This window comes from Narcine bancroftii, chromosome 5, assembly GCF_036971445.1.
Source record: "Narcine bancroftii isolate sNarBan1 chromosome 5, sNarBan1.hap1, whole genome shotgun sequence".
Classification (NCBI taxonomy): Eukaryota; Metazoa; Chordata; class Chondrichthyes; order Torpediniformes; family Narcinidae; genus Narcine; species Narcine bancroftii.
This window is the reverse complement of record NC_091473.1, coordinates 154,796,551-154,817,412: the sequence shown is the minus strand read 5'-3', so window position 1 is coordinate 154,817,412 and position 20,862 is coordinate 154,796,551. Positions and strand designations below refer to the sequence as shown.

At 44.2% G+C, this 20,862-nt stretch overlaps 1 protein-coding gene across 5 annotated transcripts in view; it reads left to right on the top strand.

Moving 5' to 3' along the window:
• Window positions 1-20,862, top strand: part of col11a1a (collagen, type XI, alpha 1a) — a 376,434-nt gene that overhangs the window by 168,435 nt on the left and 187,137 nt on the right. For all 5 annotated transcript variants that reach the window (XM_069939457.1, XM_069939458.1, XM_069939456.1 and 2 more), the window contains 5 exons: window positions 5,241-5,294; window positions 16,075-16,128; window positions 16,682-16,726; window positions 19,987-20,040; window positions 20,325-20,369. In XM_069939457.1, the coding sequence (XP_069795558.1) occupies window positions 5,241-5,294; window positions 16,075-16,128; window positions 16,682-16,726; window positions 19,987-20,040; window positions 20,325-20,369 (252 nt within the window). The remainder of the gene's footprint in view (window positions 1-5,240; window positions 5,295-16,074; window positions 16,129-16,681; window positions 16,727-19,986; window positions 20,041-20,324; window positions 20,370-20,862) is intronic.

Genomic DNA, 20,862 nt, shown 5'->3' with positions numbered 1-20,862 from the left:
CATCATTTACCACCTGCCCTCATCAATCCCCTTAGTCACCTCTTCAAGAAGGGAAGGAGGCAGCAGAAAGGAAATTATAGACTGGTTAGCCTGCCCTCAGTGGTTGGGAAAATGTTACAGTTGATTGTAAAGGATGAGGTTACGGAGTACTTGGAGAAACATGAAAGGCATAAGCCAGCAAATTAGGCAGGGCAATCCTGAGGAACACATGGTCATAGATTAGGCAAAAGTAAAATATCGGAAAGAGCAAGGAGGGTGAAAAAAGCAAATCTGAAAGCTTTATATCTTAATGCAAGAAGCATTCGGAACAAGGTAGATGAATTAGTTGTGGAAATTGAGATAAACAAATATGATTTGATTGGGATTACAGAAACATGGCTGCAGGTTGGGCAAGCCTGGGAACTTAACATCCCGGGGTACACGATATTTAGGAGGGATCGGCAAGAAAGAAAAGGGGGTGGGGTAGTATTGATGGTGAGAGAAGGGACCGACACGATTGACAGGAAGGATATTAACTCAGAAGATGCGGAATCTATATGGGTAGAACTGAGGAATAGCAAGGGGCAGAAAACGATAGTGGGGGTGGTATATAGGCCTCCAAATAGTAGTGTATAGGTGAGGGAAGGCATTAAAAGAGAAATTAGAAAAGCGTGCAATAAGGGAACAGCCGTCATCATGGGAGACTTTAATTTACATATAGATTGGACGAGTCAAATTGGTAAAAATACAGAGGAGGAGGAATTCCTTGAATGTTTACGGGACGGTTATCTAGACCAATATGTCGAGGAACCAACTCGGGAGCAGGCCATTTTAGACTGGGTATTATGCAATGATAAGGGGCTAATCAACAATCTTGTTGTACGAGGCCCTTTGGGTAGGAGTGATCACAACATGATCGAATTCTCACTCGACATGGAGAGTGATGAAATTAAAACCGAGACCAAGGTCCTGAATTTAAATAAAGGGAATTATGATGGTATGAGACGGGAGTTGAGTAAGATTGATTTGGTGGTTTATGGGGGAGTTGACTGTGGATAGGCAATGGAAAGCATTCACAGATCTAATGGAGAAATCGCAAAAATCGTTTATATCGGTTTGGCATAAAAATAAACCAAAAAAGATGACTCAACCGTGGAGAACAAGGGAAATTAGAGACAGCATTGGGTCCAAAGAGAGAGCATATCAAGTGGCCAAAAAAAGTATCACAACCGAAGACTGGGAGCAGTTCAAGATGCACCAAAGGAGGACAAAGGGATTAATCAAGAGAGCAAAAATAAATTACGAAAGTAAGCTTGCGGCAAATATAAAAACCGACTGCAAAAGCTTTTATAATATGTCAAGAGGAAAAGATTGGTGAAATCCAGAGTAGGTCCTTTGCAGCCAGAATCAGGGGAATATATAATGGGGAATAAGGAAATGGCAGACCAATTAAATTCTTACTTTAGTTCTGTTTTCACAAGAGAGGATACAAATAACCTCCCAAGGACGTTGGGAAACATAGAGACTAATGCAAGGGAGGAACTGAAAGAAATCAGTATCTCTAAGGACATGGACTTGGGGAAATTGATGGGATTGAAGGCAGATAAATCCCAAGGGCCTGATAATCTACATCCTAGGGTACTCAAGGAAGTGGCCATTCAGATAGCAGATGCTTTAAGAATTATTTTCCAGAACTCGATAGACTCAGCATCAGTACCCATGGATTGGAGGGTAGCTAATGTTACCCCACTATTTAAAAAGGGGGGTAGAGAAAAAGCGGGGAATTATCGGCCGGTGAGCCTTACATCAGTAGTGGGCAAAATGATGGAATCCATTATTAAGAATGTAATAGCGGAGCATATGACTAGCAGAGAAGGGATCGGACGGAGTCAACATGGATTTACAAAAGGTAAATCGTGCTTGACAAATCTATTGGAATTCTTTGAGATGGTGACAGGTAAAATAGATGGGGGAGAGCCAGTGGATGTGGTGGACCTGGACTTCCAAAAAGCCTTCGGTAAGGTCCCGCATAAACGACTGGCTTCCAAAATCAAGGCTCATGGGATTGGGGGCAAAGTATTGATGTGGATTGAGAACTGGCTGGCAGGTAGAAGACAGAGAGTTGGGATAAATGGCTCGTTTTCTGAGTGGCAGGCGGTGACCAGTGGGGTACCACAGGGATCTGTACTGGGACCCCAGCTGTTCACAATTTACATTAATGATCTGGATGAGGGGATTGGATGTAATATCTCCAAATTTGCAGATGACACTAAGCTAGGAGGGGTTGTGTGCACGGAAGAGGGGGTCAGGAAGCTCCAGTGTGATTTGGATCAATTGAGGGACTGGGGCAGATCCGTGGCAAATGCACTACAATGTGGATCAATTTGAGGTTATCCACTTTGGTAATACAAATCGGAGGGTAGATTACTATTTGAATGGCAATAGATTAAGAGATGGGGAAGTGCAGAGAGACCTAGGGGTACTTGTACACTAGTCTCTGAAGGTGAGCATGCAGGTACAGAAGGCGGTTAAAAAGGCAAATGGTCTGTTGGCCTTCATATCAAGAGGGTTTGAGTCTAGGAACAAGGATACCTTACTGCAGCTGTACAGGGCCTTAGTGAGACCCCACCTGGAGTATTGTGTGCAGTTTTGGTCACCTTATCGAAGGAAGGATGTTCTTGCAATGGAGGGAGTGCAGAGGCGATTCACCAGGCTGATACCTGGAATGGCAGGAATGACTTATGAGGAAAGCTTGCGCAAATTGGGATTGTACTCGCTGGAGTTTAGAAGATTGAGAGGGGATCTCATAGAGACATATAAAATTCTGGCAGGACTGGACAGAATGGATGCAGATGGGATGTTTCCAATGGAGGGGGAGTCCAGAATCCGGGGCCATGGTTCGAGGATAATAGGCAAACCATTTAGAACCGAGATGAGGAGGAATTTCTTTACCCAGAGGGTGGTGAATCTGTGGAATTCATTGCCACAGAGGGCAGTAGAGGCAGGTTCATTAAATATATTTAAGAGGGAATTAGATCTATTTCTTCAGTATAAGGGTATTAAAGGTTACGGAGAGAAGGCGGGGACGGGGTACTGAACTTTAAGATCAGCCATGATCTCGTTGAATTGCGGAGCAGGCTCGAAGGGTCGAATGACCTACTCCTGCTCCTATCTTCTTTGTTTCTATGTTTGCAACGCTGTTTAATTTGAAGGGAATTTTAAAACCAGCAAATCCAAACACACAGTATTTGTTTATATGGTGACCTGTGATCAGGTCCTCCTTTGGAATCGCCCACCCAGCATGGTTTCCTTCAGCAAAAATCCTGCTTGACAAATCGATTGGAATTCTTTGAGGAAGTGACAAGCGGGTTGGGTAAGGGAGATGCAGTGGATGGTGTATATTTGGATTTTCAGAAGGCATTTGACAAGATGCCCACATGAGGCCACTTAACAAGATAAGAGCCCCCAGAAACCATACTAGTGTGGGTAGAGCATTGGCTGATTGGCAGGAAGCAGAGAGTTAGAATACAGTAAGCGGAACAGTTAGCGTAGCACTTAGCGCAATGCCTTTGTTAGCGCCTGTGATTGGGACCGGGGTTCAAATCCCACACTCTCTGTAAGGATGGGTTATCCCCGAGGGGTTTCCTCCCACCCTTCAAAATGCATCGGAGGTTGTAGGTCAATTGGGTGTAATTGGCCGTAATTGGCCTGTTACCGTGCTGTATGTCTAAATTAAAAATTTAAATTTAACAGGGACCATATTCTGGTTTGTTGCCAGTTGCTAGTGGTGTTCCACGGGGGTCAGTTTGGGGCTGCTTCTTTATATGTTGTATATTAATGATTTGGATGATGGAATGAACGGGTTTGTGACTAAGTTTGCAGATGATACGAAGGGAGGTGGAGGAGCAGGGAATGTTGAGGAAACACAGAGGTTGCAGAAGGACTTGGACAGATGAGGAGAATGGACAGAAAAGTGGCAAATGATATAAATGAAAAGAAATAAATGGGCAGACTATTTTCTAAATGGGGAGAAAATTGAAAAGACCCAGATACAAAGGGACCTGGGAGTCCTTGTGCAGGACGGCCTGAAGATAAATTTGCAGGTTGAGTCGGTGGTGAAGAACGCAAACGCAATGTTGGCATTAATTTCGAGAGGAATATAATCTAAGAGCAGGGATGTGATGTTGAGGCTTTATAAGACCCTGGGGAGACCTCACTTGGAGGATTGTAGCAGTTTTGGGCTCCTCATTTAAGAAAGGATGTGCTAACATTGGAGAGGGTTCAGAGGAGGTTCACAAGGATGATTCCGGGAATGAAAGGGTTATCATATGAGGAGTGTTTGACAGCTCTTGGCCTCTACGTATAGGAATTTAGGAGAATGATGGGGTCTCATTGAAACATTTTGAATGTTGAAAGGCGTGGACAGAATAAATGTAGAAAGGTTGTTTCCCATGGTGGGAGAATCTAGGACAAGGGGTAACAACTTCAGGATTGAAGGTCATCTACTTAGAACAGAGATGCGGAGGAATTTCTGCAGCCAGATGGGGGTGAATCTGTGGAATTTGATGCCATGGGTGGTTGTGGAGGCCGGGTCATTGGATGCATTTAAGGCAGAGATTGACAGGTACTGGATTAGCCAGGTTATCAAAAGTTATGGGGAGAAGACCAGTCGGTGGGGTGCTATTACAATGTTCTGAAGACATTTGGACAGATTTATGGACAGGAAGGATATGGACCACATGTGCACAAATGGGACTGGCCCAGAATGGCAACAATCAAATGGACAAGTTCTCTCAAGCAGATTATTTTTTGCTGAACTTCTAGTCTTATGGTACTTCACTTGGAGTTCAGGTGATAGTAGTGTGCAGTGTTGGAGATTTGTCAATGTTGTGTTGGGAGAGATGGGGATGGGTGTGATGGTGAGGGATAGATGAAGATGTGTTGTGAAGGGTGGTGATGTGTTGGGATGGATGATAATGTGTTGGGACAGGTGGTGATGTATTGTGATTGGTGGTAATGTGTTGAGAAAGGTGGTGATGTGTTGGGATTGATGGAGATGAGTTGTGATAGGTTGGTGATGTGTTGTGATGGGTTGGCGATGTGTTGAGAAAGGTGGTGATGTGTTGGGATGGGTGGTGATGTGTTGGGATGGGTCAGTGATGTGTTGGGATGGGTGGTGATGTGTTGGGATGGGTCAGTGATGTGTTGGGATGGGTAGAGATTTATTGGAATGGGTTGATGATGCTTCTGTCCTCTTGCAGGGTGACCGTGGATTCGATGGCTTGCCTGGACTTCCTGGAGAGAAAGGAAATCGGGTTAGATACAAGCTCTGTTCCACACTTTCCCACCGCTCAGAACTCTGAGAGGATATTTCATGCAATGACTGGTGGTTTATTAGGGTATCTCCTGATGTTCTCCCAGCTTCACTGGCCCTACTAAGAGTTACCAGGATAGTATCTCCAATGACACATGGGAAGCACTTGAGCAGCTGGTCCCTGGCTTGGATCACATCACTCTGCTATGTGTTTTGGTTAGAGACACTGTGAATGGTAGATCGCTAAAGTGATGGTGGAGTTCGACGGGACATGCAGGATTCTGGTGTCGTTCATCAACACAGAGCATACAGGAGCAGATTGCACTTAGTTTAGCCATGTTGGACTTGGAGCACTCTGTGCAGACCTGGTCCCCACACAGTGGAACAGATGTGATTATACTGGAAATAGTGCGGAGGAGAGTCCACTGGATGTTGCCTGGGGCAGAGCAGTTCAGTTATGAGGAGAGTGGAGAGGCTGGGTCTGTTCTCCTTAGAGCAGAGAAGAGGTTGATAAAACCATGAGGGGCAGAGAAGGTCATTAGTCACAGTTTTTATCCCCAAGGTTGGATCTAATTCTGGGCAATGAACCTGATCAGGTAGCAGGCCTCTTGGTGTGGAAGCATTTTGGAGAGAGTCACCATAACTCCCTGAGCTTTAGCATAGCCAAAGGATAGAAGCAGACAAACTGGGAAAGTGTTTAACTGGGGAAGGGCTAATTATGAAAGGATGAGGCAGGAACTAGCGAGAATAAATTGGAAACAGATGTTCAAGAGTGAAATCTCAGAACTCATGTGCAGGAAGTTTAGGGACCACTTGTTGGGTTCAGGATAGGTTTGTCCTACTGGGACAAGAAAAGATGGTAGGAAAAGGTAACCATGGTTGATGAAACAGGTCAGGCAACTAGTCAAGAGGAAGAAGGAAGCAGATGACAGGAATGGCTCATGAGAAGTATATGGTAGCCAGGAAGGAGCTTAAGAAATGACTTGGGAGAGCTGGAAGGGGGCCTGAGAAGACCTTGGGATGTAGGATTAAGGAGAACCCCAAGGTGTTTTATGTGTATGTGAAGAACAAGAATGATGAGAATGAAGGTGGGGCCACTAAAGGATAAAGGAGGCAACGTGTGTCTGGATGTGGAGGAGGTTGGGCGGTCTTGAATGAATACTTTGCTTCAGTATTCACAAGAGAAAAGGACCTTGAGATTAAGGAAGAGGAAGAGTTGAATCAAGGTTGATAAATCCCTGGGGCCGGATGTAAAATACCCCAGGTCACAGTGGGAAGGGAGGGATGAGATACCTGGAGTAGTAGCTATGATCTTTGAGTCCTCTTTGGGTACAAAGGAGGTGCCAGAGGATTAGAGAATGGGAAATGTAGACTCCTTGTTTAAAAAGGTAATAGGGAGAATCCTGGGAATTATAGACCAGTGAATCTTACATTAGTGGCGTGCAAACTAATGGAGAGGATTCTTAAGGACAGAATCTATGAGCATTTGGAGAAGTCCAGCTACTCAAGGATAGTCAGCATGGATTTGTAAAAGGAAGGTCGTGCCTCACGGGCCTAAATTAGTTTTTTGAAGAGGTAACAAAAGAAATTGATGAGGTTAGGGTGGTAGATGTGGTCTCTATGGATGTTAGCAAGGCATTTGACAAGGTCTCCCATGAGAGACTCATCCAGAAAGTCATCAGGCATAGAATCCATGGAACCTTGGCTGTATGGGTTTTTTAAAATTGGCTTGTAGGAAGAAAGCAGAGAGAAAGAAGGAAAGTTTCCTGCTTGGAGGTCAATGACTAGTGGAGGGGCCACAGGGATCTGTTCTGGGACCCCTGCTCTTTGTGATTTTTATAAATGACCTGGATGAAGAGGCGGAAGGATGGGCCAGTAAGTTTGCAAGTGACATGAAGGTTGGAGGAGTTGTGGATGGAGCTGAAGGTTGTTGAAGGTTACAAAAGGATATAGACAGGATGCAGAGTTGAGCAGAAAAGTGGCAGATGGAATTCAATCCGGATAAGTGTGAGGTGATGCATTTTGGAAGGACAAGCCAGAAGGCTAAGTAAGTTACTTAAGAATGCGGATGAACAGAGGGACCTTGGGGGTCCAAATCCATACATCCCTCAAGGTCACCACACAGGTTGATAGGATAGTTAAGAAGGTCTATGGGATGTTGAGCTTCATTAATGGGGGGGATTGAGTTCGAGTGTTGAGAGGTCATGTTGCAACTCTACAACTCTCTGGTGAGACCTCACTTAGAGTATTGTGTTCAGTTCTGGTCACCTCATTACAGGAAGGATGTGGAAGCTATGGAGAGGGGGCAGAGGAGATTTACAGGATATTGCCTGGATTGGGAAACAAGTCTTTTGAGGCAAGGTTAGCAGAGCTGGGACTTTTCTCTCTCGAGTGTAGAAGGATGAAAGGAGACTTATTAGGGGTCTAAGATTATGAGAGGCATAGATAGGGTGGACAGTCAGCGCCAGTTTCCCAGGTAGGAATAGCAAACACCAGAGGACATGTGTGTAAAATGAAGGAAGGAAAATTTAAAGGTTCCATTATTGGAACGTTTTACTACATTTAGAATGTAACAAACCTGAAATCCTTTATCTTTTGTCTACTGTAAGGCAGACAGAGAGTCACCACTTTGTCCAGCACCCCTCACAGAAACCTACAGCACCCATGCTCCTGGGTGGTCTCCCCTCCCAGTACTGACCAGGCCTGAGCCTGCTTAGCTTCCGAGACAATCAGACAATCTCAGGCGTATTCAGACTATTACGTAGGGGAAGCTTCAGGGGTAAGTTTTTTATCCAGAGTTGTGGGGCCTGAAATGCCTTTCTGTGGATGGTGGTGGAGGCTGGAACATTAGGGGTATTTAAGAGACTTTTAAGCAGATACATGGATGGAAAAAAAATAGAGGGTTATGGGTTTAGTACTTTTGTTAAGGAATATATGGGTCGGCACAACATCAAGGGCCGAAGGGCCTGTCCTGTGCTATAGGGTTCTCCGTTCTATGATTCTGAAACTAACTGTATTTTTAAGACGAGGGGGGAAAGATCTTCAGGCACCTGAGAAGCACCTTGTTCACACAGAGCGGGGTGGATCTGTGGAATGAAATGCCACAGGAGGAGGTAGCAATGGAAACAAATAGCACTTGGAAAAGATATTTAAATAGGTAGTCCAGTAGAAAAGTGAGTGGAATACAGGCCAAATGGGGGCAAATAATAAAGGTGCACAAAATGAGGGGAGGCACAGATAGGGTAGATGGTGGGAAACAGCCCTGTTGCAGAGGGGTCGAATACCAAAGACTTCTCCCGTATACCTTAACCCCCTCCCCGGTCTCACTCCTTCCCTATCCCTTGTCTCCCTTCCTCCAGATCCCACTCCCTTCTCTTCCTTCTGCTCTCAGAGACTACTGTTCTTCACCTTCTGCCCTTTCCCATCACTTCAGCTTCTCCCTTCCCACTTCTATCTACCTATTACCTCTCACCTCTTAGCAAGTGTTCCTTCCCCCTCGTCCCTCACTCCCACCCTTCCTCTGTCTCCTCTCCTCCCTCCACTTTTTCTCCCCACCCCTCCTCCATCCTCTCCCCTCTCTCCCCACCCTTCTTCCGACCTCTCCCAAACTCCTTCTCTCCTCCCCTATCTCCCCACCCTTTCTTCAACCTCTCCTGTCCTCCCTCGCTCCCCACCCTTTCTTCGTCCTTTCCTGTCCTCTTCCCTCTCTCACCACCCTTCCTCTGTCCTCCTCTCTGCCCCTCTCCCCACCTTCTTCCATCCTCTCCTCTCCTCCTTCGCTCTCTCTCCCCTTTCTTCCTCCATCCTCACCTCCTCCCCCCTCTCCCAGCCCTTACTCTATCCTCCTCCCCTCTCTCTCCACCTCTTTATTCAGGTCACTGACAGATTTCCCACATTCCTGATGAAGGGCTCAAGGCTGAAACGGTGACTGCCTTTTACTTCCAGTATATGCTGCTTGATCTACTGAGGTTCTCCTGCACTTTTGTGAGCTGAGGTGTAGCAGATTTAGAGAGAATTTAACATAGAGCATTACAGCACAGTACAGGAGCTTCAACCCATGATGTCGTTCTGACCAATGTAAACCTGCACAGCCATCTAATTTTTTCCCTCCTTGTTACAGAATTATGATTAATCTTTAGTTATAAAATATATATTTTTAGTAAAGTCTTTTGGGTGGACAGGGGCACATTTACAGATAGCACAGACCCATACACACAGAAACCATTTTGAAAGTGAAAATGTCTGTTAAGCCATTGTTCTGCTGGAAGCCTGTTTGCAGAAAGAGCAACCAAGGTGCAGAATCCAGCTGGCCTGGGAGATCATGTGATCTTTGCAGGCAGGGGCAGAACTGTTTTGGTCTCAGAGAGGGAGGGAGTGAAACAGAGAGGAGAAACACAGAAATCAGTTCCAGAGGGACACAGCTGGCAAACATTTGGAAGGCTGTCTGGTCAAAGGAGAAGACTGGTTGTCAGAGGTGACCTGAAAGAAAGAGGATCATCTGGAGAACCCTGAAGGGGGCAAGTTTCGTCAGCAAAACTGATTAAACAGGAATCAGGTGTGGATGTCCTGGAACAAAAGGAATCTCTCTCTGAAAACCAACAAGAACCCTCTGGAGTGGTAACCATTTGTCTGTTAAGCACCAAAGACTGGTGAACTTTGTTCATGCTAACTTCTGTGCACAGTACAAGAATTGCCTGCAACCAGAGATTAAACTGTGATCCAAAGAACTTTTCTAATCTTAAATATACATTACACATACCTGCGCTTCGTATTAGAGGGGGGATTAAGTAGGTTAGGTAGGTTAAGTAATAAGTTAAAGTTTAATTCTGTTTCCTTGTTCAATTATAATTTAAAACTACTTTTATTTAAGTGACCCTATGTTGTGGTGCGCATCTATTGGTGCTGGTTTTTGGGGTCCTTTGGGCTCATAACACTTCTCCATTGAGAACTCAAAACAATAGGTGTTGGCTGGAGAAACACCTGTGTACGGTGGGTGTGGCAAGATGGGATAGAGTCTAGACGTGCAATCTCAACCTCTCTGGCCAGACTTTTAAATACTCGTTTTTTAACCCTTTGTTTTCAAGTTTAAACTTTTTAAATTTTAGTTTAAAGTATTAAGGAATTATTATGGCCACTAATGGTAAAAAGACTAAACCTCAAGTTCATAAGAAGTTACATTTTCGAAGTGCTGAAGATCTGGGGCCTAGACGACTTGATGCAGCCCCAGGCTCAATCTCTTCATTGTCTAAACCCCAAAGATCGCCTGTGGGGGTTGAAAAAAAAAATCTATTGCTCACCAAATGAAGGACGGCGCTGGAATTACCCGTTCTCCAGAAGAAGGTGCATGTTCCCAAGAAGTGGACCCCGATTTGGAAGGCCTTTCGATTTCAACGGAGGGAGCATGCAGGAAGATGACTCCATTGTTGGAAATGCATCAGGTAGCATTTCAATCTGAAGAAATCATTTTTCTTTGTGAATTGATGAAAAAACAACGAGATGCGGGGGGGTGACCAGCGGCGACCCCCGAGGAAGTCGGGGTGCCGTCGCTAGGAGTCCAGACCCGCAGTAAAATTTTTTAAATGCCTTTCTGTTGAGTTGCAGCAGGAGCTGCAGTTACCTTGTTCTGCCACCATGTCAGAGAGAACCGAGCCGAGATTTACTGATTCACAGTGCATGCAATTAAATGCTATTGTTCAAGCTGTTATAAAACCTTTGTTGACATCTCAAATGAATGAAATGTTTCATATGAATGCTGGTATAAGTTCAGAATTAAATATGGTTAAGACACATGTGGATGCATCTTATGAAGAATTTTTAAAAATTCAGATTGCATTTTTGGACTGTAAACAACAAGTGACTTCTAACACAGAAAAAGTGTTGAAGGTAGGAAAATCAGTCATAGAACTAGGAGATCGTGAGAAGGAGCTTGAAAGAAAAATAGATTATTTGGAGAATCAAAGCAGAAGGAATAATGTGAAAATTGTTGGTTTGCCAGAAGGTATAGAAGGACAAGACCCTCTTCGTTTCTTTAAAGACTGGATTCCACAAATATTAGGGCAAGAATTTTTCTCTAGGGAATTGGCACTGGAAAGAACCCATAGAGCTTTAAGAAGAACATCCTCAGCTGGTCAACCCCCGAGACTGGTAATAATTCGATGTCTGAGTTATTTGGATAGAGAAGCAATACTTCGACTTGCAGTACAAAATGCGAGACAATGACAAACCCCATTATTGATTCAGAATAGCAGAGTCTTTTTTTTAATCCTGATCTGAGTCTAGATGTCATTCAACGTCGACGTCGATGCAAGCCAGTTAAAGAAGTTTTGTGGCGTAAAGGTTATAAGTCTACTTTTCGTTACCCTGCAGTGTTGAAGGTGTTTTACGGAGACTATGAATTTCGGTTTTTTGAAACTGATTGTGAAGCAATGATTTTTGCAGATTCATTGCTAGATATAAGAGGACAAAGACGTATTTCACCATTATCTCCTAAAGAAAAATCTGGTTGTTCTGGAAATGGAAGAAATGGCAGAAATGGGAAAAACGGGAATGGAAAGAGTCCAACTTCTTCTGAAATGGGATCTTCGAGATTGGAATCTTCTGGATGAAAAGAAGAATTTTCTTCTATTTTTTCTCTTGTTATGATACTTGGATGTTACTGATTGTTTGGGGAGGTAGAGATTTGCACTAAGTTCTTTACTAGTTATCAGCCACAGGTGGGTGACCCACACCCAATCTTTGTTTAGGGGATTACTACCTTTTGGTAGTTTTTTTTGGGGGGGGGGGGTTTTTTTCTTTATTATTTTTTATTTTTTTTAGTTTTTAATTTGATTTTTTTAAATTGGAGGGCCTATATACGTTGATTTGAGTTTTTATATAAAGATATTATTAGTATTTAGTAATAATAGTAGATATGTCAAAGTTAAGGTTTGCTACTTTTAATGTTCGAGGATTAAATAGTGCGATTAAACGTAAGTGAGTCTTGACGTATATTAGGAAATGAAAATTGATCTTGCCTTTTTACAAGAAACACATTTGAATGTGAAGGAAAGCATGAAATTAAAAAGGGATTGGGTTGGGCATGTAGATTCTTCTTCATTTAATTCCATGGCTAAAGGTGTAGCAATTTTGATACATAAAAATTTATCTTTTGAATTACAATCAATGGAGGAAAAGGCAGGATGTATTCTTAAATTGAATTGTAAGATTTTTAGTGAATTTTGGAATTTACTTAATATTTATGCTCTAAATGAAGATGATAAAATATTTATTTCGGATGCATTTTTATGTCTGGGTCAAGCTAATGATAATATTTTAGTTGATGGTGATTTTAATTGTGTTTTGGAACCTTTATTAGATAAATCTCTGAAGAAAGTAAAAAAATCCAAGATGGCAATTCAGGTCCAAGCGTTGATGAAAGATCTTAATTTAGTAGATATTTGGAGATGTCTTAATCCAACAGAGAAAGACTTTTCCTTTTATTTATCTAGACTTGAATCGTTTTCAAGGATTGACTTCTTTTTAGTATCGGCACATTTACAAGGGAAAATACAACAAGCGGAATATAAAAGTAGGGCGATTTCAGATCATTCTCTGTTATATTTTACATATGAAACTTCTGAGAAAAATCAAATAGCTTATCGTTGGAGATTTAATACAATGTTGTTAAAAAAATTTGGAATTTATTGATTTTTTGAAAAAACAAATTAATTTTTTTTGAAAGAAAATTCTAAATCTGTTCAAAGTAAGTTTGTATTATGGGATGCTATGAAAGCCTATTTGAGAGGACAAATAATTAGTTATGCTTCTAAAATAAAAAAGAATCAATTAATTCAGAGTTTTGAATTAGAGAAACAGATCGATGAGTTAGAAAAGGAATTTCAGAAAGATGCCACAGAAGATCAGAAAATAGAATTATCTAGGTTGAAATTGGAATATAATACTTTGGAATCTTATCAATTTGAATGTGTGATTAATAGGACTAAACAATGGTATTACGAATGGGGAGAGAAAGCACATAAGGTATTGGCGTGGCAATTAAAGAAAGAACAGATATCAAGGACTATTAATGCTGTTAGACGGAATTCTCTTATTACTTATAGACATCGTGAGATTAATGATGAATTTTATTCATTTAAAAAGTTATGTACATCTGAAGGAAAAGAGGAAACTGGATCGATTGATTTTTTAAAATCACAGTTGAATTTACCTATATTAGAGGATGGAGATTATACAGGAGTTAGAAGAACCATTTACTGATTCGGAAATTAAAATGGCTATGCTGGAAATGCCAAATGGTAAATCGCCTGGTGATGATGGATTTTCGGTTGAATTTTATAGAATTTTTAATGATGATTTATCTACAGTGTTTGGGGATGTATTACGTCCAGTTGGAGAACATTATGAATTACCTGAGTCTTGTTCTAGTGCTTTAATTACAGTAATTCCTAAAAAAGATAGAGATCCTTTGAAAGTATCTTCATGTAGACCAATTTCGTTGTTAAATGTAGATTATAAAATAATAGCTAAAATATTAGCGAATAGATTGGCTAAATTTTTACCCAAGTTGATTCATATGGATCAAACAGGTTTTATAAAGAATAGATATGCTTCAGATAATATTTTGCGTGTCCTTAGTTTGATTAATAGATTTCGACAATCTTTAGATCACCCGATTGTGATATCCTTAGATACAGAAAAAGCATTTGATAGAGTTGAATGGAATTTTTTGTTTAAAGTTTTGGAGAAATTTAAGTTTGGTGCTTCTTTCATTGGTTGGATTAGGGCTCTATATAGTAAACCAATAGCTAGAGTATTGACTAATGGTTTGATTTCGGAATCTTTTAAGTTAACTCGATCAACTCGTCAAGGTTGTCCTTTATCACCAGCTTTGTTTGCGTTAGTGATTGAACCTTTAGCACAGCTGATAAGACAAAATACACAGATACGAGGTATGAAAGTTTTAGATGAGGAGTATAAAATTAATTTATTTGCTGATGACGTATTGGTGTATTTAATAAACCCAGCTCAGTCACTTTTGCATTTGAAGGAATGTTTAGTACAATATGGACATCTTTCTGGATATAAAGTTAATTGGCAAAAAAGTGAAATATTACCAGTAAGTGAAGGAAAGGTTATTTATTGTGAAAGGGATTAGTTGATTTTGTGTCAATATTAATTTTGGTAGTTGATAATTTATTTTATTCCTTTCTATGTGAATCTTCTTCCAAATGTTGAGCAGATGGTGTAATACTGGTGAATTCCTACATTGCACCAATTTTTCAACCCACTTATAGAGTATATGCTCAGGTATCTTCTCCCCTATTTTAGGATTGAAGAAAGGCCTTGACCATCCTGTAAGTCATACAGGATTGAAATGCAGTAACAAAAGACTGATTATGTTCTCCTTACACAAAAGACGGACATTAGAAAAATGGTTTTGAAGAATTTAGCCACTATGAAAAGAGGACAGATCCTACTCGATGTATTTTCACATGGGCCACTTCATGTAGCCTTTGGGTTTGTGAAATCATTGTGGAAGAAAATGGCCATTTCACTGTCTCTTGAAAAGAAAACAGATGCATCATGTGGAACACAGATTCCAAAACCTCTATTGAAGAGATGAAAAATCTTTCGTATGAAGAAACATTGCTCTGAATACAAATGTACAAGAAATTTGAGTTTTAAAGAGGTCTGATGACTTGATGTTTCAAAATATTTCACAATTGCTTTTAAGCAACAATTTAAAGAAATCTGACGTCTCACACTTGCTCCATAATTGCTCTTGAAGAGGAGTAAAGACTTTGATTTTCAACACGAAAGCTTTCTGATACTGAATTTTAAAACAATCTCTTCTGATTTATGCCTACGATGTAATGGTTTGGGTTGTAACACAGACACCCACCCACCCACCCACCCACCCACACACACACACACACACACACACACACACACACACACACACACACACACACACACACACACACACACACAAAGGTGCATAGTGAGGTTAAGTTAGAGTGAAGTAAGAAGTGTTATGTTATTAATAATTAATTTTTAAAATTGTTTTAAAAATACCATTGCTGCAGATCTAGTACGTAACACCCCCTCACACCCATAACCTACTATTTTTCTTACTTCCATGTGCCAATCTAAGAATCTTTTGAATGCCCATATTGTACCAGACTCCACCACTGCCCTTTGAAGAATAGTTTAACCCCCACTTCCTGTCCCCGCTCCCCATCTCCATCCCCACTCCCCCCTGCCCGAGGGGGGATGGAGACAGAGACTCTCCCCAATGTTTAACCAGCCCTTGGAACTGGGAAATGGGGTTAGTGTGTGGATGGGTTTGACAGACAGCAGGGATAAGGCCTGTTTCTGTGCTCTATCTCCACTGGACGTCAGGATGGAATCCAAGTTTCCGGTGCTGTGAGGGAGACGAGAAACAGAGTTTCCTGTGGACTGTCAGGTGGGACACAGACCTTCAGGTGTGATGAGTGTGTGTTGAGCAGAAGTGGGGAGAGGCAGAGAATGGGGTGACAGCAGTGGGAATGGATTCCATGTCTCTGCACATTCTGCTCCTCTTCTCTTCCTTGTTAATTATTCTGTGCGTATGTTTAATCCGGTGCCTGTGTCCCTAACTGGGGAATCGTAATGTTGAAAGGAGGTTGGGCTTGTGGTGATTTTCCCTGCAAAGTATCAGTGAGTCTCTGGCACTACCAGGCGACGCAGCAGCGTCAGGAGTGAAGTCAATCGGAGGGCTGATGGATTGTTTCTCTGTACAGGGTGAGGCAGGAGCGCAAGGTATTCCCGGAGCTCCAGGAGAGAGTGGCGTGAGGGTGAGTCTCTGTCAATGTGACGGAAGTGCTCTATGATGTAAACGACCCATTCCCTGTCCCCACTCCCCATCCCCGTCCCCACTCCCCATCACCATCCCCATCCCCACTCCCCAACCCCACTGCCTGTTCCCACTCACCATCACCATCCCCATCCCCACTCCCCAACCCCACTGCCTGTTCCCACTCCCCATCACCATCCCCATCCCCGTCCCTGTCCGCACTCCCCGTCCCCACTCTCTGTCCCCGCCCCCACTCCCCGTCACCATCCCCACTCCCCACCACCGTCCCCATCCCCACTCCCCGTCCCTGTCTGCACTCCCCGTCCCCACTCTCCATCCCCACTCCCCATCCCCGTCCCCATCCCCACTCTCCATCCCCACTCCCCGTCCCCACTCCCCATCCCCACTCCCCGTCTCCATCCCTAAATTTAACCCTGTCCCCACACTTACCCCTTGTTCCCATTCTGTAACCTTCCCCTCTCTTCCCCACACCCTGTTCTGTAACCACCCCCTTTCCCCACACTTCATACCCTGTTCTGTGCTTTATTTACCAGGGAGACGATGGAGAGATCGGACCCCGAGGGCTGCCTGGAGAAGCTGTGAGTTACCCTTCTCTAATAATAGGAACAGATGGGACATGGTGACAGTGCATGGCGTTGTGACACATTGATGGGACGGTGATTGTTTGGTCATGGAACAGATGGGAGATGGAACAGGGATTAGTGGGACGCTGATGGGTCATGGTGTTGTGATATGTTAAAAGGATGGTGAGAGGACGGATGGGATGCTAATGGGGTCCTGGGCATCACTGACAGACCACACAGGTTGTTGAAACCTTTGTAACCTGCTGAACTGGAAGTGAACCTGGCCAGAGTAACCCTGGGCCCAAGGTGAGAGTGTGTCAGGCCCTGAGAGGAATGGGGTGACATTGACAGCCAGTCCCAGCCTAAAGGATCTCAGCTCACTGGGGAGGCAGGGGGAGGGGGAACCCAGGGGTGCTTCCTCCGAGTAGGGAAAGTGTGGGGGAAGGGGGAAGGAGAATTCACAGAAGAATTCATAAGGATCAGGGGTTTGGGTGGAGAGTGAGGAGAGTGGTGAAACGAGAGGATATCTAGAAGTCTAGAGGAGTTGATGGTGTCTGGGAAAACAGATTCTTTTCCTTACAAAATAACTTGATTAGCACATTTACAACATTTTGAAATGAGTTGCAACACTGCGTGCCCTGGGTATTGTCCAGCCTGAGGTGCCCACAGGTTGCTGGAAGGCCTCCAGGATGCCCATGGACTTGGTGAGCTCCTTCTCCAGGGATACCCAGGCTTGGACGTATCCTCAGAGGAGGAGCAAGCAGTTGGCTGGGCCGAACCCTCGATGAATTGTCACCTTGGCCAAGCCCAAGAGCAGATCTATGAGTAGCTCCTCCAACCAACCCAACCCCCTCTGCACTGGGTGCCCAAGGATGAGGAACACGATGATGAGGTTGGGACCACCGAGTCTCAGAACATGGATTCAGGCCCCTCACCCCAAAAGGTCCATGCCAATTGTGTTGTTCACCTGAACTCGTCCCATGTGGCCTGCAACCCTCTAAATCTTTCTTAAATTTAAATTTAGACTTACAGCAAAGTAACAGGCCATTTGGCCTATGAGCCAAGTCAACCTTTAACCCCTGGTACATTCTGAACGGCGAGAGGAATCCAGAGTCCTCGGGGAAAACCCACACAGACATGGGGTGAACGTACAAATGCCTTACGGACAGCGCGGGATTCGAATCCCGGTCCCAATCGCTGGTGCTGCAACTCGTTGTGCTAAACCCTGCAGCAACCAGGCCACCCCCAAGTGTCTTCCATGCATTATCATTCTCCACATCTCTATCACTTCCTCTGACAGCTCATTCCACACACTCTGTGATGTAAGGTTTCCTTCAGATCCCTCTCATCTTAAATTCAGGCCCTTGGGTATTTGATATTCGTACCCTGAAAGAAAGACTGTGACCTTACCTATGTCCCTCGTGATTTTATCAATCTCTGGAAGATTCCAGATCTCACAGATCTCATCCTCCATTGGTCCAGAAAGAAAAGGCCCATCCTGTCCAGCATCTCCTGATGACTCGAGCCTGCCAGTCCCAGAGACAACCTGCTGGATCATTTCCACATCCTATCCAGAGCAGGTCTAACACTGGGTGAAATTGAGAGGGGGAAATCACATTGTTGGGATGGTACAAAAGGACCCCTAATCATCGGTGGGATTTAGAGGAGCAAATGTGGTTGGAGATTGCAGATAGCTAAGTGTAAGCGTGTGCGTTTGGGGATATTTAACTCTCCAACGTTGGCTGGGATTGCTGTAGAGAGTCAGGCTGAGACAAGGCAGGTTTTGTGAAGTGTGTCCAGGAAAGTTTTCCCCTGCAACATTCAGATTGCCCAACTGGGAGGTGGAAGAGGTGGAATACTGAACAAGGGGGTCCAGTGGATTGAAATATTTATCATCATGTGTACTGAAATGCACAGATAAATTTGCTTCATTTATTGTCCAGGTGTTGGTTTCTAAAATAAAGCAAATCTTTAGCTACCATCCAGTATTCTGACCCATAACTAAAAGTGGTGTGAATATATCTTGTTACACATATCCTCCACTACCACACATCTGCCCTGACCCCCTCCACCCCCACACCCAACAAGGACAGGGTTCCCCTTGTCCTCACCTACCTCCCCACCAGCCTCTGCGTCCAACACATCCTCCTTCACCATTTACAACACCTACTACGTGATCCCACCACTAGATACATAATCCCCTCCCATCTCTGCCTTCCGTAGGAACCGATCCTGTGGCATTGGTCGACAATGTCATGAAGTGAATGTGCTGTATATAAGAGTTAAGACGTTGGATACTTTGAAACAATTATTATAACCGTATTATGAAAGGTAGAGTAGACTTTTAAATAATTGGTGTGACTTACTAAGAAATTGGTATTGAGACACTCACACAGACAGGTTAGCTGCAACTAACAACATTCCAGAATCACCTTTCCATAAAACCACCTCCTGGTCCCCTGTACACAATAGCCCTATTACCTGCCGTTACACATAATGAGCTGTCAGACTCAGGCCATTCATAAACGGGTACCCACCCAAAAACAGCTAATGGCTCTACAAGCTTGTCAAGCAGAATGTGGAAACATCAGCCTGCAGACCGACCAACTGCACTGATGGCTTTGTTTCAGTGTCTAGAATTCAGCTCACCCTGTTAAAAATAATGAATATGGAGATTGCTGGGGAAGCAACCATTTACATGTGCCAAGAGCCAGGCTATAGGCACTTTCAGGTGTAAACCCACATTTTATACCCATATGCAGCTGTCAGGAGGCCACCTGAAAGCGCAGGAGGTGCCTGCGAGGCGCCCTTTGTGACCCTCCACCGGGAGGGATAATCGCCGGAGCACTGAGGACCCCCCGGCACCTGAAAGCGGCTGCTAAGGCGATGACACACCTGACAGCCCCCCTCCCCACTGCCCCTACCCCCCAGCGCAGGTCGTCAGGGCAGGGGCATCCGGCGCGGGCTGTCAGCGCTGGGGTGGCAGGCACGGGATGCTGGGGCCAGTAGCCAGACTGTGAGCACCCAGTCACCAGGCATCCTGTCAGTGAGCACCCAATAACTGAGGAGCTCCACCATTGGATTGGATGGTTCTCTAGGCTTGAAGGGACTGTACTGGGCTAGTGACTGGAGGGGCTGAATGGCCCACTTCCCCTTCTCTTTCTCCCATTCTTTTAAAAACCTGATGGTGGGTGGAGGTGGCCCATCCCCAATAACCGACCCCTTTTGTTGTTTGCCCGTGTGTCTAATAAACATTTGTCTCTCACTTCCTACAGGGGCCCAGAGGACTTCTCGGCCCTCGAGGATCTCCAGGACCCCCAGGACAACCGGTAAGCATCAGGCTGTTGCTCAGAACCATTGTCTCCTATTGCTGAACGACAGGGGACATGGAGGGGGGGTGTTAGCTTGGGCTGGGGATTGTATGTCGAGGAAACTATGGGACAGGTTGGTGAGGGGGTAGGGTGGGATGCAGAGTAGGGGGTAGGGACTCACTGAGCCAGAACAAGCTTGGAGGGCATCGTGGCTTCTCTGTGCCAATGTTGTAGAGGAAAAGAATCATAACCATCAAATACTGGTGGAGCTAATGAGTGTTTCACTAATTGTATTCTTCCAGGGACCTCCTGGCTTGGATGGGCCTCAGGGATCCAAAGGGAACATGGTAAGTGTATCTACATCATGGTCAGAGGTGAAGTGGGAACAGTCCCTTCACCCTTCAGGCTGCCCATCACACGCCCATCAGCACTAATCCGTTTGTCAGTATGGGTTCTCACTGTCTGTGCTTTTGTGATTCAAATGCTGGTCCACACCAACCATTCTCAACATTTTCTTTGGCTCTGCCCCCTGAGAACTCTGCTCAAAGTCTATGGGTCCACTTCCCTTTGAAGCTGTTGTTTAGTTGGCTTCTTCCAGACTTCTTTCCTACAGATTACGTATGAACGTAGAATTTCAGTCCATGTTACCCTTTTGACAATGTCTGTTCGAGACGATCCTGCCTGAGAGGTCTGAAACACTGATTGAAGGACTGATGGGCTCTACAACATTGACTGGGAGAGTGATGGGGCCTAGAACACTTACTGAGAGTGACGGGGGTCTAGAACACTGACTGGGAGAGTGATGGGGCCTAGAATGAACCGACTAAGATCGTGATGTGG